The 18,281-nt window shown below is 39.9% G+C and overlaps 1 protein-coding gene across 1 annotated transcript in view; it reads left to right on the top strand.

Annotated features, from left to right (window-relative positions):
• LOC137317410 (eukaryotic translation initiation factor 3 subunit H) overlaps positions 1 to 4,226 on the top strand; it is a 160,282-nt gene extending 156,056 nt beyond the window's left edge. Inside the window, exons 7-8 of the mRNA XM_067980763.1 lie at positions 636 to 768; positions 3,944 to 4,226. Of these exons, the coding sequence (XP_067836864.1) occupies positions 636 to 768; positions 3,944 to 4,041 (231 nt within the window). The 3' untranslated portion in view covers positions 4,042 to 4,226. The remainder of the gene's footprint in view (positions 1 to 635; positions 769 to 3,943) is intronic.
• Positions 4,227 to 18,281: the final 14,055 nt, after the last annotated feature.

Raw genomic sequence — 18,281 nt, 5'->3', positions numbered from 1 at the left:
GTTCATTATTTTGTATTATTATTCATAGACAAATTGTACTGATAGAATTAAGTAAATCCCATCATAACTGTTGCTCTGTAGATTTACTTGATGTCTGAAAAATAAAATGGCTTAACCATTCGTATCTGGCCATGTCTTACTAAGTGTTTTCTTGATCCACCCTTGAAAAGATTGAAGGGGCCACATGCAAAGACGCAAATATGCAGTTTAGATCACAATGGGAAGGGTCTATTGTTACATCTTCTGGGTTACACTGTCATATAGTTAGATATGGGGCAATATGGGCACCCGTAAGTGTAAGACGTTCAGACTACTTATGGAGGTGACCAGTCGCATTCTACCTGAGAGAATATATTAACTTGTAACAAGGATGTGGATAGTTATTAAAGGGTGAATGTAACTTAAGAATAATTTACACAGCTAACAAATAAATATTTGTCAGTGGCAGATGGAGCTGCTAATCAGACATTTTATATATCCTTTTGGAAAAAGTGAAGATAGGCGATTAAGAATCTCCTTCCTCCTTCCCCTATACCTTATCCCCAGATGAAAAATAAAAAGTATTGTCTAAAGCAACTAAGTTATCTGAAAACCTTGAATTAGCAACATACTTTCAACTGACAATTTCTTTGTAGTATCTCCACAGACGTCAGCTGGAAAATACCCAACGACAGAGCCGTGGAGAGACACCATTGCCAGAGGAAGATCCTACCAAGTTATTCAAACCACCTCAGCCACCTCCAAGGCTTGAAACGCTGCTTGTTGCAGGTTAGAGATTGAGGGGAAGAAAGGGAGATAACTGAATATCGAACACTTCCAGGTCAAGTGTAGTACGGTTAGGTGCACAGTAGAGCTTTTTTATTCTGCCCCAACTTCAGAAGAGCATCAGTTCTGACTAAGAGTCTACACCTGAAATGTTAATCTGTTCTCTAGGAAGGCTGACTGACTTGGAGTTTTTCCAGCATTTTCTACTTTTTGTTTCAGAAGAGCACCCTCTGCTGCACCAGTGTGACATTTTTACAATTCTCCCACCAGCCATTGTATGTTTTTTCTGAATGAGATTAATAAGTTAGTGCCAATTAGTAGAGAATTAGGGTCAATTTTGTGCTGTGGACCTATGGCCAATGAGAGCTGGATTGAGACTACCCATTGTCATTTCACATAGAATCCCTATCACCAGTAGACAAAAGAGACTTTCATTTGATCAGTCATGACTGGTCTTAGACCCAATTTCCAGAACTAGGTGGTCAGTATCTAGCCCATGGAGAGGGAAGAAGTAGTGTCTTTATTAAAAAGCATCATAATAGATGTTTAACAAAAATTCAAATGGTACAAATCATGGGCTGGCATGGTTCATAGTAGATTTTAGAGTTTGTTTTCTGAGGTAATAAAACAAGGTTTATCGATTATTGATGCACTTTGTTCATTATAATGAAATTTGGGCAATTCTATTTCCACCAAGGTTTCTCTAGGCAGTCTTGTGCTGTGTTGTATTTGTGGTTGGTGAAGGGAGGGAAATACCATGCTATGGGTTGTTGATTGAGATTTGGGAACGTACCTGTTGTCTAGTGACTTTCTTTAGCTGCAACATGGAGGAGATTGTGATTTTCATATTTTGTCAATTTTCTCAGCTTTATGGAGGTGATATAAGGCTGAATTTTGTGCCAGGGTCCAGAGCTCTTGCCTTAAGCAGCTCTCTGGATCACAGCATTACTGAAAGTCCAGCAGGAATTAATTTTGATTGCAGCCTCACCAACATTTCCACTCTTCCGTTGTACTTTTCCCAACCATGATTGTGTTCCAGTCAACCTTTTTTTTAAAAAAAACAGATTTTGAATTACTTTTGAAGTCTGCTGTTCGAATGAACAAATTTTTTGATGTCGTCTTATTTGCATTCTCTCATCAACATTGCAGTTCTAATATAATGATCTCTGGATTCTAGATGCTTTGCTTACTTTTGTATAATGCCTGGATCATCATCTAAAGATTAGATCCAGAATTGGTACTGACCTTGTTAGTTGGACAAACGAGGTAATGAATAAACCCTGTACTATCTCTAGGAACATGTACAACCCCCCCCCCCTCCCACCCCTAACAATGATTAATGTTCAGGTCTTTGTTTTCTGCAAACCATTTCCATGTTGGCCTTCTCTTGTCCAATTTTTACCTTTATTTGATCTGAATCCATAATGTCTCAACTGCATCAGACAAGGGTTTTGTAGAATTTTTTATGTGGATGCAATGTCTTGTAATATGTTGATGCTCCTCTACCTGCTATGATGTACTTATCCCTTCTGTTGACACCTACATTTTCCAGTTAATGTCCTAGTTTAACCAGATCTCTCATTCCTGTTATTTTGCACTTTTCCTTTAACACATGTTTCCAATTCTGCAAACTTATGGATTTCTGGCATGAGTATAAATTAGTATATAGCTTTTCCCCCCTCTCATTTTCCCCTCTACTTCTTGTTTTTTTGTTCTTCTCCCCCATCACAGTAACACTTTTCCTTTGTGGTACAGGCCTCCCCTTAAGTATTACCGTTCCCTCCCCATACATTAGTGTATATATAAAAACTTATGGGTAAGAGAAGATTGAGTTAGGTAACAGGGAAAGTAGCTAAGTACAAAGGAAAACACTTTCAATTTAAATAATATTTCTGCCTCCCCCACCCCCCCCCCAATCAAATTGTAGGAAAAGACATTCTTTAAAACCTTACATGTTGTTTCGCTGTGCCTTCTGATTCTCTTCCTCTTATTGTTGTGATCCATTTTGTATTTGTTTCAGAACTGTAAAATTTATAACAAATTCTGGCTTAAAAAATTTGGGAGAAAGCTTTTTACAGAGCACAACTTTCAGTTGCTTCCCAGAAAAGTCAAAGACAAGCAAATCAACTTAGAAAATGGCCAAAACAGCCATGACAGACCTCTTGGCCTTCTCCCCCAGATCCGTCCAGATACTGCCAAAAGTGCTTCCAAAAGAAAAGAGGCCTCGACCATTTCCACCTCTTGATTGATGCAAGTGGTGTCTGAATTGAATCCTTGGGAGGTGCCTCTTTCATTGGTTACTTGCAAACTTCCAGATGGAAATTCTTCTTAATAGCTATGTCCTACAGGAGCATTCTAGAAAGGAGAGGAAAGGGATTACCATACCAGATTTTGGAACATATTCAGTAAGACTTTGTGGTAGTTCTGTTGATTTAGTCTAAATTGGGTGAGTATACACAGTATTGATTCAAATTGGGCAGTGGGCTGCTGACTCAGGAAGAGCTGAAATACTGCAGAATCCCTTAGGAACAGTTGGGGGCTTTACTTACCAATCCTTTGGCAGAGTCTTTGCTGCCATTCAGCAAAAAGTAGTCAAGTTAGAGCAGCAAAGGTCATTGATCCTGGCACTGAGATTGAAGTCTAAATCCCTTTTGCTTAAATTGTACTCCAGAGTTTCTGTTTAAATGAGCGGCAACATTTTAGGTATACTGTGCCATGTACATATCAGTGGTAATATGATTGGTAAACAGCAGACCATTGCCCGTTTGATACAGATTCTTAGACCTTTGCAATCATAAGTTCTCATGATTACATTAGCATGGAATTGTGGAGAAAATGAGAGGTTTTCAGAAAGGCCTCTTTTATTAGCGTTGTGTAATAATTGCTTTGACACTGGCCGCTTCACAGCCAATGTGGTTGGCACTGTGATTATACAGTAGGGGTTGTATTGTAACCTATGGTGATTGGTTAGCTTGCATGCAAGCATTAAAGCACTAAAAAAAGTATGAAAGAGATGTGCATATTAAATATCGACAGAAGAAAATTACGCTTTTCTTTGCAGTATATAATTGTGTGAACTATTGTCCTTTGAATTCTGCTTTTACATTTTCAGGCTGTATTTTTGATCAGCAAGTTCCCACAGTCTTAAATTTTTTTTCTCCCTCTCTCAACTTAACAGGACAAATCAACACCTACTGCCAGCAGATCAAGGAGTTCACGTCACAGAGTATGGGCAAATTATTCATGGCTGAAGCTCTTCAAGGTCACAATAGCTGAGATCCTAATTGGGTGTGCTGTAGCTCAATAAGGTGTTCAAATCCAACAAAATACCATTCTGAAAAGCAAGACTGAAGCTGACTATTTCCATAAAGTGAGTTTTCATGTGTCTGAAACAGATATTGAGTTTCAGGTTACCCCTGTTTATATAAATTGAATGAAAATAAATATGAATTTGGTGATCATATGTTAGTCTATTTGTTTTTCTTCCAGCTTGAACATTTTACCTGACTGTAAGAGCTTGCCAGTGGTTGAGAATATCATTCCAGTAAATTAAATATTAACATCATCTTATAATGGTTCAGTGGTCTTAAAAGGAAATGTGTACCAGTTTGACTATTATTCTCCCCATTTTGTTAAGTAATGCATCAGCTTTTTTTTCTCCTTTTAAGCTTTAAGCAGAAACTAAGGGAAATTCATTTGGAATGAGTTTTTCAAATATTACCTCCCCCCCCCCCCCTTTAACTTAGTTCTGTCTTAGACTCCTCACCAAACCTGACTAAAAGGGTGACCAGACAATTTTCTGCCAATATTGCTCTAAAACCAGGCCCAGCAAAATGTGTGAGAATGACTGTTATTTTGTAAATAATTTTTTATATTCCCTATAGATAAGGATTACCGCCTGTAAAGTATTGTAGAGGAATATGAATCTTTGTAATAGGTACATCCTGATTATAACATTTATTACCCAGCTAAATGGCAGAAAATAGCCAGATCTGCAGTATAACGGTTCCAATTGGAAGTATATTTTATATTGTCACACTTCAGTTACAAGGTTTGTAGTTTCTAGGTTACGAGTAGCTAATGGTATATGTATGTAGCGAGTGAAAAATAACTGCAACACATTTAATATGAAGCCCAATTATCCTTCATTTCACATCCTTGACACACTGTAGAAGTATAGCCTGGTTTGTTTAAAATTTGGAGAAACCATATGTTGAGTACTCCAAAGGAAAGCGACATAATGAGATTGCAGATAGGTGATGTAACATGTAGTCGCCTACTCCCGTGGCATATTAAGTTGTTGAACCTGTGCCAATGTGCCAGTTTGTTTTGCACTGATGCTAAATGGAACCTAACTAATTACTTAACTACCAACCCCAAAAAACTATAATCTTGTGGGAATTGATGGATGCGATTGTGGTACATAGGAACAGGAGTAGGCCATTCAGCCCCTCGTGCCTGCTCCGCTATTTGATAAGATCATGGCTGATCTGTGATCGAACTCCTTTGGCCCATATCCCTTAATACCTTTGGTTGCCAAAAAGCTATCTATCTCAGATTTAAATTTAACAATTGAGCTAGTATCAATTGCCGTTTGCGGAAGAGAGTTCCAAACTTCTACCACCCTTTGTGTGTAGAAATGTTTTCTAATCTCGCTCTTGAAAGGTCTGGCTCTAATTTTTAGACTGTGCCCCCTACTCCTAAAATCCCCAACCAGCGGAAATAGTTTCTCTCTATCCACCCTATCTGTTCCCCTTAATATCTTATAAACTTCGATCAGATCACCCCTTAACCTTCGAAATTCCAGAGAATACAACCCCAATTTGTGTAATCTCTCCTCGTAACTTAACCCTTGAAGTCCGGGTATCATTCTAGTAAACCTACGCTGCACTCCCTCCAAGGCCATTATGTCCTTCCGAAGGTGCGGTGCCCAGAGCTGCTCACAGTACTCCAGGTGCGGTCTAACCAGGGTTTTGTATAGCTGCAGCATAACTTCTGCCCACTTGTACTCTAGTCCTCCAGATATAAAGGCCAACATTCCATTTGCCTTATTGATTATTTTCTGCACCTGTTCATGATACTTCAATGATCTATGTACTTGAACCCCTAAGTCCCTTTGGACATCCACTGTTTTTAATTTTTTACCATTTAGAAAGTACCCTGCTCTATCCTTTTTTGATCCAAAGTGGATGACCTCACATTTGTCTACATGGAGGATGCATACTATTCAAAGAATCAAAAAAAATCCCTACTGGGATCCCTTGACACTATTCGAAAAAGAGAAGGGGAGTTCTTTTGGCTCGGCCTACACTTATCCCTTAGCCAACACCACCAAAACAGATTAACTTATCTATCTTATTGGTGTTTGTAAGACCTTTCTGTGTGCAAATTGACAGCAATGTTTGCATGCAAACAACACTTTAAAAGTAATTCATTGCTGTAAAGCACTTTGAGATGTCCTGAGGAAGTGAAAGCTGCTATATAAATGCAAGTTCTTTATTTTTGATTATCAACCGTCATCCTGTATATACCAAAGGAACATATCAAAATAATATAAGGTTAGGACGGGAGGCCTCTGCTTAGCAGCCATATCACCAACTGTCATGACCAATCTGCCATCGGCGTTTCCACATTGCGGTTAGACAGCAAAGTTTAGCTAAGGTGTGAGGATTTCTTGTTACAATTGTCAGTTATGGAGACAGTGCTGTGACACCTGCTGGAATTAAGGACGTGTGGATACGGAGTGAGGTCAGGACTAAGTTCCGCCATGGCGCCCCTTGTTGTTGAGTAACTGCTGACACTAACTTTCTAGGTCACATGAAGAATGGTCAGTTTTGAGTGAGATACCAGAGAATACCTGGCATTTGCGACCATACTCCCAACAAGATGTAATTTCCTTCAGGATAGGAGGGGGTGAGGGGAGAAGACTGGTGGAAAAGGTAGAGAGAGAAAAAGAAAACTTCTTAAAAATACCTCAAACCAATTTATAGTCTTTCATAGTAACATGTTGCATAACACAATTGCCATTTGAGTACCCTTTTCACCTGACTTCCCTTCTGATTCCTAACTTTTGACTTCCGTCCCCCTGGTATTTGAATGATTCACCATAGGGAATTTTTAAAATAAATCTTGCCCATGCAAATTAGGAGCTTCAAGATCAGTACTGAAGCCCTGTCAACCAATCTGCAGTACTGTAAAACTGAATGTAGTGTTTAATTTGTTACAAAAATGGGAGGTTACAAGATGCAGTTTTTCTAGACCTGTAACGATTATTACATTTTTTGCTCTCACCACTCCTGATTTATGGGGGATTTGGGATGGGTGGAGGCTCCAACGCATCCCTGTCACCTGCTGTGCTCTTCCCCCTATTTCCCACTCCCTGACCTTAATATCGTTCAGTACGCCTGTCCCTACATTGGCGGGCATATTGAAATGACATGCAAATAGAGGGAAGTACATCGACCAACATATTTCCCTCTATTTGTGTTTGAACGCTGGATGCAAGGGATGCTCATTGGACCCAGATGTCCTGCATTCTAAAGTCAGTGGAGCCGGCACAGAAATTTGTTACTCTGCCACGGCCTGTGCCAGGCCCTCACAGACCATTGCCTTGCACAGGCTAAAGAAGAAGCCATAAAATTTGAAGAATTTTTTCCCCCACTTTTGCAGATAAACCCCAACACCTAGTTTATTTTGGAATTTTAGGTCCGATAGCTGCAGCCAGCTTTCTAGCTCTTAGCACCTGGCTGAGTGCCTAATTTAGCTAAGCCTGTTGAACTCTCAGACCCCTGCACAGCCCACCTTCCCCAACCAGTAAGGATTGTCCAAGCTTTAGCCCTAGACCTATGTGATAGCCATAGGGGGGATAATGTATTATGATCAGGAAGTTGGCTGATTTTTTTTCCTTCCCAAACTCAGAGGCCATAAGACCATAAGAGATAGGAGCAGGAGTAGGCCATTCGGCCCCTCGAGCCTGCTCTGCCATTTAATGAGATCATGGCTGATCTGATTTTTACCTCAACTCCACTTTCCCGCCCTTTCCCCCATATCCTTTGACTCCCTTGCTGATCAAAAATTTGTCCAACTCAGCCTTGAATGTATTCAATGACTCAGCCTCCACAGCTTTTTGGGGTAAAGAATTCCAAAGATTCACGACCCTCTGGGAGAAGAAATTCCTCCTCATTTCTGTCTTAAATGGGCGACCCCTTATTCTGAGACTATGCCCCCTAGTTTTAGATTCCCCCATGAGGGGTAACATCCTCTCAGCATCTACCCTATCGAGTCCCCTCAGAATCTTGTATGTTTCAATAAGATCTCCTCTCATTCTTCTAAACTCCAATAGTATAGACCCAACCTGTTCAATCTTTCCTCATAAGACAACCCGACCATGCCCGGAATCAACCTAATGAACCTTCTCTGAACTGCCTTCAATACAAGTATGTCCTTCCTTAAATAAGGGCACCAGAACTGTACGCAGTACTCCAGGTGTGGTCACACCAGCACCCTGTACAGTTGTAGCGTCACTTCCCTGCTTTTATACTCCATCCCCCTAGAAATAAAGGCCAATATTCCGTTTGACTTCCGGATTACCTGCTGCACCTGTATGCTGACATTTTGTGTTTCATGTACGAGGACACCCAGATCTCTCTGTACTGCAGCATTTTGTAGTATTTGCATTCAAATAATATTTTGCTTTTTTATTTTTCCTCCTAAAGTGGATGACTTCACATTTTCCCACATTATGTTCCATCTGCCAAATTTTTGCCCATTCGCTTAACCTGTCAATATCCCTTTGCAGACATTTTGTGCCCTCATCACAACTTGCTTTTCCACCTATCTTTGTATCATCAGCAAATTTGGCCGCAAGACACTCTGTTCCTTCATCCAAGTCTTTGATGATTGTAAATAGTTGAGGCCCCAGCACTGATCTCTGCGGCACCCCACTAGTTACAGATTGCCTTTTATCCCGACTCTTTGTTTTCTGTTAGTTAGCCAATCCTCTATCCATGCCAGTATATTACCCCCAACACCATGAGCTCTTATCTTGTGCAGTAATCTTTTATGTGGCACCTTATCGAATGCCTTTTGGAAATCCAAATATACTGCATCCATTGGTTCCCCTTTATCCACCCTGCCCATTACTTCCTCAAAGAACTCTAATAAATTTGTCAGACATGATTTCGCCTTTATAAAACCATTTTGACTCTCCTTGATTGTATTATGAGTCTCCAAATGTCCTGCTACTACTTCCTTAATAATGGATTCTAGCATTTTCCCAATGACACATGTCAGGCTAACTGGTCTATAGTTACCTGCTTTCTGTCTCACTCCCTTCTTGAACAGGGATGTTACCTTTGCGGTTTTCCAATCTGCTGGGACCTTTCCAAAATCTAGTGAATTCTGGAACATTGCAACAAATGCATCCACTATCTCTGTAGCCACTTCCTTTAAGACCCTCGGATGCAAGCCATCAGGTCCAGGGGACTTGTCAGCCTTTAGACCCATTAGTTTGCCTAGTACTTTTTCTCTACTGATAGTGATTGTTTTTAGTTCCTCCCTCCCCTTTGCCCCTTGATTTTCTACTATTATTGGTATGTTATTAGTGTCTTCTACTGTGAACAGAGGTACAAAATATCTGTTCAATTCCTCTGCCATTTCCTTGTTTTCCATTATTATTTCCCCAGTCTCATCCTCTAAGGGACCAGTGTTTACTTTAACTACCCTCTTCCTTTTTATATACTTGTAGAAGCTTTTACTGTCAGTTTTTATATTTCTTGCTAGTTTACTCTCATAATTTATTTTCTCCCTCTTTATTATTCTTTTAGTCATCCTTTGCTGGTTTTTAAAGTTTTCCCAATCTTCGGGCTTACCAGTAATCTTTGCCATGTTGTATGCTTCTTCTTTTAACCGGATACCACCCTTGACTTCCTTAGTTAGCCATGGTTGTTTCACCCTTTTTGTGGAGTCTTTCCTCCTCACAGGGATATATTTTTGTTGCGAGTCATAAAATATCTTTTTAAATGTTTGCCACTGCTTATTCACCATCATACCATCTAATCTGTTTACCCAGTCCACTTTAGCCAATTCTGCCCTCTTTCCTTTATAATTGCCCTTATTTAAGGGCAATTGCCCTTATTTAAGTTTAATACAGTAGTTTCAGACCCAAGATCCTCACTCTCAAACTGGATGTGAAATTCTATCATGTTATATTCACTGCTTCCCAGGGGATGCTTTACTTTGAGATCATTCATTAATCCTGTTTCGTTACCCATTACCAGATCCAAAATGGCCTATTCCCTGGTTGGTTCTCTGATGTGTTGGCCTAAGAAACAGTCCCCAATACACTCTATGAACTCCTCCTCAGGACTATTTTTGCCAATTTGATTTGTCCAATCTATGTGAAAGTTTAAATCGCCCATGATTATTGCATTACCTTTTTTAGAAGCTCCCCTTATTTCCTGATTAACATTTTGCCCTACAGTGTAGCTATTGTTAGGGGGCTTATATACTACTCCCACCAGTGATTTCTTTCCCTTGCTATTTCTTATCTCCACCCAAATTGATTCGACATCTTGATCTTTTGAACCAAGATCATTTCTCACTATTATACCAATTTCATCCTTATTAACAGAGCTACCCCACCACCTTTACCTTTTTTCCTATCCTTCCAAAATGTTAAATAACCCCGAATATTTAGCTCCCAACCTTGGTCACCTTACAACCACGTCTCTGTAACGGCCACGAGATCATACGCATTTGTTTTTATTTGCCTTTTTACCATTCTTTCCTACCCCGGCCCCATTTGCTAGTGCACTCTTATGTTTGTACGCTCTGTCCCTTCCTGACACACTCTGTTTATCATTACCCCCATCACTTTCCTGCACTGCTTCCTTGTCTTTTCTCTTTATCAATCTAAACTTCGCCCCACCTGAGGCTCCTGCAATGCTACCTCCTGGATCCCCGTACCTGCCTCTCTCGCAGTCACACCCTCCTGTCCCTGACCATGTGCCAATTCTACAGTATTTAGTCTAAGGGGTGTGACTGCCTCCTGGATCAAAGTGTCCAGGTAACTTTCTCCTCCCTGATGCCTCGCAATGTCTGCAGCTCAGACTCCAGCTCCTCAACTCGGAGCCAAAGTTCCTCGAGCTGCAGACACTTATTGCAGATGTACTCGCCCTGGACAAAACTGTCCAGTAGCTCCCACATATTGCAGCTGCAATGTATCTCCTGCCTGGCCAGTTGTGGCCTTACTGTCACCCTAGCTGAAATCAACCAACTCAACAGACTGAACCTGGTACTTGAAATAATGGGATTGAGATCTATCCAAAAAGGGATGCTTATTGGGCCTAATGCCATTTTCATGTTGCTAAAATTCTTGGGTTCTCCTTTACTACTGCAGTCATATTAATGTGGTGAGGTGTAGTTTTAAACAGACAAAATATTTGGGGTATTGCAATTTTAAAACCAATGCCTTGACTCTCTGTTACAATAATATTTATGTAATTCATTCTGAACTCTTTTTGTGGGAAATATTTGTGCTCATCACAGAGAGATGTCAGTTTATAAGGGAACAATCCACTTTTTCCTCGGTTTCTTCTGATTTGTGCTCTCCTGTTTTGGTTATATAGTTCAGCATCCTGTTTGCTTTGTTAAATGCTGTTGGACTCCTAGATATTTTTCAACTTCATCCTTAGATATTTCAACTCTGTTCATGGAGTAATTATGTCACCCATTTTTTCTCTTGCAGTATTTAACACTTAAATCATATTAAATTTTACCTGCCATCCTTCTGCCCAATTACTTGTTTATCCAATTCATTGTGTAGTTCCTGAGCTGTTCCCTCAAAATCAAATGCTGTTTCTAGTTTGGTATCAATCTGCAGATCTTACCAATTTGCAATGAGTTTCTAAATCCAAGTTCATGGAAAGTAGCAACAGTAGCAGTCTCAATATCGAATCTACTCAGCCCTCACCCTGATGGAACTTCTCTAACATAGCTATTGTTTTCTACCCTTCAGCTATTTTTAAAATCTATTCCCAAGTTTTACCCAGAATCCTCACAGCTTTGCACTTAACTAGTAGTCTTTCATTAGAAGCTTTATGAAATGCTTTTGGTAAGTCTAGGTACACCACATCGTAGGACTTACCACAGTTCACTTGGGATGTCACTTCTTCAAAAAAGTCAAGGAGGTAGGTCAGGCAGGGTCTTCCCCTTCTGAATCCATTGTTAGCATCAGAATTGTAGTTCTTGCAGCATATGATATAGCCAAAACATTGGAATACCTGCTGAATCAACCTGATGAGCTTAACAGTACAGTATCATACATGATTGGTATTATGGTTTTCATATGCAAGAGATGGGTAATGCCAGGGGAGCATCCTGTATTTTCCTTGTTTTCAAAGGGATCGGTCGGTGCTCAAGGCTTTTCGGATGGGTTTTCCTACTTTCCATGAGCTACTTCTTTGAGGGACTTACCTGTATTATATTTGTGAACCATAAGCAGCTGAAGAATAAAGGTAGACTGTTCATTTTTTAGAGGCAGTCATCATTTCTATAATATTACTCTGAGGTTGTGCAGCTACAAATTGAAGTGTTTTGACATCTGGCATTATGTTCTTGACCATTTGTCATATAATGCAGTTCGGGTTCTTTTTAACCTCTAAGAACTCTTAAGATAAGGGGATCCATTTGAGATACCTTTCATCTCTCAGTGGAAGGGAAATCCCTTGGCAGTACATCCCTTGAATTCGTAGTTTATGATGGGGGCCAGGCACATCAAACTTCCACAAAGTCTTTAATCTTACCGCGGGATCTCAATCTTAGCTTAAGACTTCTTTGGATCTATGGCTGGCACATAATGAAGATGTTGTCATGAAAAGTGATTTCGCAGCCAGTTCTATCCTTAAGTTAGTGAAATTACAGCAGTAGTAGCCATTGGTTGAAATTTGCTGTAAGAATTATGGAAATCCTTTATCCACAATTTTATTTTCTTTCAATAAAGCATGATGGATAATGTCTACTTGAGTGAGTGATTATTTCATCATGTTATATATAAAACTCAAATACACTAGACGCAACCCAAGTCTGGAAGGGTAGAATCTATTTACTGAAATCCTGACTCTTTGATAGTGCTGAAATTGATGGAGGTTTTTTTTCTATTATATAGACAGAAGAAAGGACTTTCTTCTCAACCCTTTGTGTCTTGTGGATCCAGAGTTCTGGAGTCCACTATTTTTTAAAAAAACCTTGCATTGCACAAGGGAGAAAGGTAGGGCAACTAAAGCCAGAGCTCCCTGGATGACAAAAGAGATAGCTGAAGCAGAAAAAAGGGGCATATGACTGATGTGAGGTTGATAACATAAAGTGAGAACCAGGCAGAATATAGAAAGTTCAGAGAGGATATGAAAAAGGAAATAAGAGGGGAAAAGAGAGAGTATGAGAATAGACTGGCGGCCAACATAAAAGGGAATCCAAAAGTCTCCTAGAGGCATGTAAACAGTAAACTGGTAGTAAGAGGACGGGTAGGGCCGATTAGGGACCAAAAAGGAGATCTACTCTTAGAGGCAGAGGGCATGGATGAGGTACTAAATGAGTACTTTGCATCTGATTTTACTAAGGAAGAAGATGCTGCCAGAGTCTCAGTAAAGGAAGATGTAGTTGAGATACTGGATGGGCTAAAAATTGATTACAAAGGAGGTACTAGAAAGGCTAGCTGTACTTAAATAGATAAGTCACCCCATCCAGATGGGATGCATCCTAGGTTGCTAAGGGAAGTAAGGGTGGAAATTGCAGAGGTACTGGCTATAATCTTCCAAACATCCTTAGACATGGGGGTGGTGCCTTGTTCAAAAAAGGGTGTAAGGATAAACCCAGCATCTATAGGCCGGTCAGTTTATTAATGACTTGGACTTGGGTGTATAGGACACAATTTCAAAATTTGCAAATGACACAAAACTTGGAAGTGTAGTGAACAGTGAGGAGCATAGTGACAGACTTCAAGAGGATATAGACAGGCTTGTGGCATGGGTGGACACGTGGCAGATGAAATTTAAACCAGAAAAATTCGAGGTGATACATTTTGGTAGGAAGAATGAGAGGCAATATAAACTAAAGAGCACAATTCTAAAAGGAGTTCAGGAACAGAGATTTGGGGGTATATGTGCTCAAGTCGTTGAAGATGGCAGAGCAAGTTGAGAAAGCGGTTTAAAAAAAATATACAGGATCCAGGGCTTTATAAATGGAGATATAGAGTACAAAAGCAAGGAAGTCATGTTGAACCTTTATAAAACACTGGTTCAAGCACAACTGGAGTATTGTGTCCAGTTCTGGGCACTGCACTTTAGAAAAGATGTTAAGGCCTTAGAGAGGGTGCAGAAGAGATTTACTAGAATGATTCCAGGGATGAGGAACTTTAGTTACGTGGATAGACTGGAGAAGTTGGGGTTGTTCTCCTTGGAACAGAGAAGGTTGAGAGAAGATTTGATAGAGGTATTTGAAATTATTGAAGGGTCCAGACAGAGTAGATCGAGAGAAACAGTTCCCATTGGCGGAAAGGTCAGGAACCAGAAGACATAGATTCAAGGTGATTGGCAAAAGTACTAAAGGTGACATGAGGAAAAACTGTTTTACACAGCGAGTGGTTAGAATCCGGAATGCACTGCCCGAGGGGGTGATAGAGGCAGATTCAAAAGGGAACTGGATAAGTACTTGAAAGGAAAGAATTTGCAGGGCCATGGGGATAGGGCAGGGGAGTGGGACTAGCTGGATTGCTCTTGCATAGAACTGGCACTGACTCGATGGGCTGAATGGCCTCCTTCTGTGCTGTAACCTTTCTATGATTCTATGATTTTAGCAGATTACGGTAAAATGCCTGTTGATACCAATTTACTATCTCCTGAAAGGGACAAAAAAAATCTCAACCACAAAAAATACTGATTCTCACCTCAATCACCAGCTTACAAGCCAGAGTCCTATTTGATAAATTTACCACAGAAAAAAATTTTCTTCCTCACCCAAATAATTTTGATGACAGTAAAATAAAAACAAACGACTGCCTAGTAAAATAAACACTGATTTGTTCTTGGTTTATATATTTTCAGTTAGATTACTGAGTTGAAAGAGTATTACACACTGTATTAAATTCTTAAAATAAATACATGCAAAATGTTAATATTATGGTTTATTTTCTTGTAATTTGATATCTCTCCCTAAAATACCCAGAATATTGTTGTACTAGTTCATTGATGGTTATCATAATTTTACCCTTTCACTTACATTTGTCTTTATTATCCTCACTGGCTGACAGTAAGAAAAGTGTAAAGAAAACTTGAAAAGAATTATACATTATATGAGAATAACAAATTGGCGGCACATGTGAGTCATTACTCTTGAGGATTCCACTGATTAAAAACTGCTTTAGATTTGCTCTTATGAATTTGGATGCCAACTGAACTGAGCTCTTCAGAGGTTCAGTTGATAAAGTCAATGTGTAGCTGGACCATGCAGACTAGAGTATTCCAGGTTTTATTGCCAGTCTGCTGAATTCATTGATCTCAGCCAGGGTGGTAGTAGGGGTACTGCTCTTAGCATTAGTCACCAATTTACTTTTGTATAGTACTCCTTATGTAAAGGACTTCTTGGAAAGATTTACGCACAGAGGTGGATGCTAAGTGGGAGATAAAGGAATTTTGTTTGGGGAGGGGACACTGAAGACACGACTGTGAATACTGTTGCTGAGGGGTAGTATGTAGATTATAAATTAATAAACCAAGGATGGACCATGGGAACACCAGAGCTGACCATGTGGACACAATCTTACATTATATGCATAAAATTCATTGAATATTGGAAAAAAAAATACAAATGTGAAATTTTCAAACTAAAATCTCCCACTTGTCCTTAAATATTTTATTAAATTCCTTAAAGTTTTGATCATTTATAGTTAGATTATTCTTTTTTTCAATTTCTTTTCCACTTTACGATTTTTGGGCTGGCATTTTCCGCTTCTGCACTCTCCAGTGAATGTGAGAATCCCTACGTGGTCAGTTTTCGGTAAAATATTAAGATGCCTACGTGGCAAAGAAGCAGAATGCAAAATGGTTAGAAAGGGTTAATTAGTTAGTAACTGAGATTGATACAAGTGGCCTGGCCCTCCTGCTGGGCCATATGTTTGCTTAGTCAGCAGGCCTGCATTGTCTTATCAATGATAGGTCTTTGATGTGAGTCAAGGACTGGTCTGAATGTCTCCATGTTTATGGCAGATCAATATAGGTAACGAGCTTAGCCAAAGTTGAAAGACATTCCAGGTTGGGAGATAAGGAACAGAAGGAACAGGGAAGAACATTCCAAGTTGGAAAGTGAGGAAGTTATCCCCTTTGATGTCTAACAGCAGCATGATCAGCACATGGACGATTTATGATTGGCCGGAAATAATGTAACCTCGCATGGCAACCTGTGCCCGGCTTATGATTGGTTAAGTATGTTCCAACCCCTATTGATTGTATAAAAACGTGTGGATTTCTGTATGTTTTTGTTCTTGCTCTGCCAGCATAGAGGGACTCTATCAGGAGTCCAAATCAATGCTGCAGACTAAGAACCCTGCTATTAAAGATGTGTTGAACTTTAAAATGTATTCGACTTCAGTTATTACTGAACCAGACTGAGGGGAAAGAATCCGGATCGTCAAATGGGTGGGGAATGACATGCTGGCGAGCACAGAAACTGAAAGCCCAGTCATTATTTTTACTTACTTAAGCTTACTTTAATTATTTTTCTCCTCTTCATTTTACTCCAGATTTGTAGAGCCTCTGCTCTATTTCCTTCTCTCTTTTCCAATCCACACAAACCTTTTTTCTCTTACTTTGCCGCCTGCAACACCCCCACCTCCATCCTCAACCTTCCTGTGTCCCAAAAAGGGGTGAGAAAAGTCCAGGTTTGAATTTAGGTTTTCTAATAGACAACTCCTGACATGGAAGGTAAGAAAGCATAGAATGAGAAGTGAACATTCAGGCAATCAAACCTATTTCTTCCACAGACCCTGTACAGTTTAATCATCATTGGACTACTGCATCCAATTAATCTACTGATGGAATTTTCTGCATAAATATTCTAATTTCCAATGATATGAAGTGAAATTTATGAAATTTTATACATCCCCTCACTTTCACTTTTCAACCCTGACAGCTGCCCTCCACAGGTGACACTAACCCCCGACAACACAGGGAATACTGAGCCTCATACGATATTGATCATCTCATTCTGTTTTTTTCCCTATAAGTTCCTGCCATCCAGTTCCCAACTAGATGTATATACAATTATTTTTGAACTAAATCAACATAGCACAACTGTTTTTGCTGAGAGTGTTCCACATATCCAGTACTCTGTGCAAAAGATGTTATTTTGAAATGTCTAGTCTTTCTTGAGGCTTGTTAATTTTGAACCTATAGTTCAAGTTAAATAACTTGCTTACATGTACATCATCAGTGCCTCTCAGCATTTTAACAACCTGGATCATGACGTGCCTGCTCAAGCAAAGACATCTACATGATCTAAGACCTCAGGTTTTTACTGTAACTTTCATCTAATTGATCCATCAGACTTACAGCAGAATTATATTATACATCTCCCTCTGGTCTGGACCACACGACTAGTGTAATTTTGGATTCCTTCTACTAAAGCCATAGCAATGACACGGGATAACTTGTGCAGAATGTTCACAAAGCAGCTTATCCAAACTTTTTTAATTCCCTGAATTTTCTCCCCTTCTCAACTGAAGGTGCTGATCCATGCTAGGTTCCACAGGTGTCAGGCTGCCCTACTGTAACTCCCAGGAGGCCATTCTTATTGTGTGAGGCTAGACAATGCAATGAATTCTGGCAGACTGTTTAACCATGTGGGGCGTCAGAAGTCAACCTGATCCTCGTATGTCATCCACACGTACACACTTTCCAACAGGACTCACTGCATTACAATCAGGAACAGGATCCCTGGCTGACTTTTTTTCCTGCCTATCCCAGGGGTACTAAAGACAAGAGTGTTACTATCACCACTCCAGCTGAGATCAACTGACTCAGCACAGAACTAAAGATGAAACCTTCTTGGCCTGTATGACTCAGTACAACACTGTGCAGTGTATTTATCAAATCAGCCATTGAAGAAGCTCTCAAATCAGCCATTGAAGAAGCTCACAAAGCAGCTGTGTGGAGTAGTTCACACAGTTTCATAAAACATTACTGCATTCAGCTACCTGTTTTTAAAAAAAAGTGTAACTTGGCAAAGCTGTGTTTTACACCACTCTCTGTACAGGACAAATAGGTCTCCAGGGGTGCATGGAGTCTACAAAATGAAGAAGGAAAACAGGTATTTATCTTTGGGTGTAATAGTCATCACTGTTCAAATTAATGTGTGCTTTTCAGATGCCATATTTTCATCCCTCCTCTCATCTTGAACTGTCAAGTTGATATCCAAGATTCACTCTCTCAACGTGAGACTAACAGCACAGAAGGAGGCCATACAGC

This window comes from Heptranchias perlo, chromosome 3, assembly GCF_035084215.1.
Source record: "Heptranchias perlo isolate sHepPer1 chromosome 3, sHepPer1.hap1, whole genome shotgun sequence".
NCBI classification, from domain to species: Eukaryota; Metazoa; Chordata; class Chondrichthyes; order Hexanchiformes; family Hexanchidae; genus Heptranchias; species Heptranchias perlo.
Note: the sequence above shows the minus strand (reverse complement) of the source record. Positions and strands in the feature narration are given on the sequence as shown.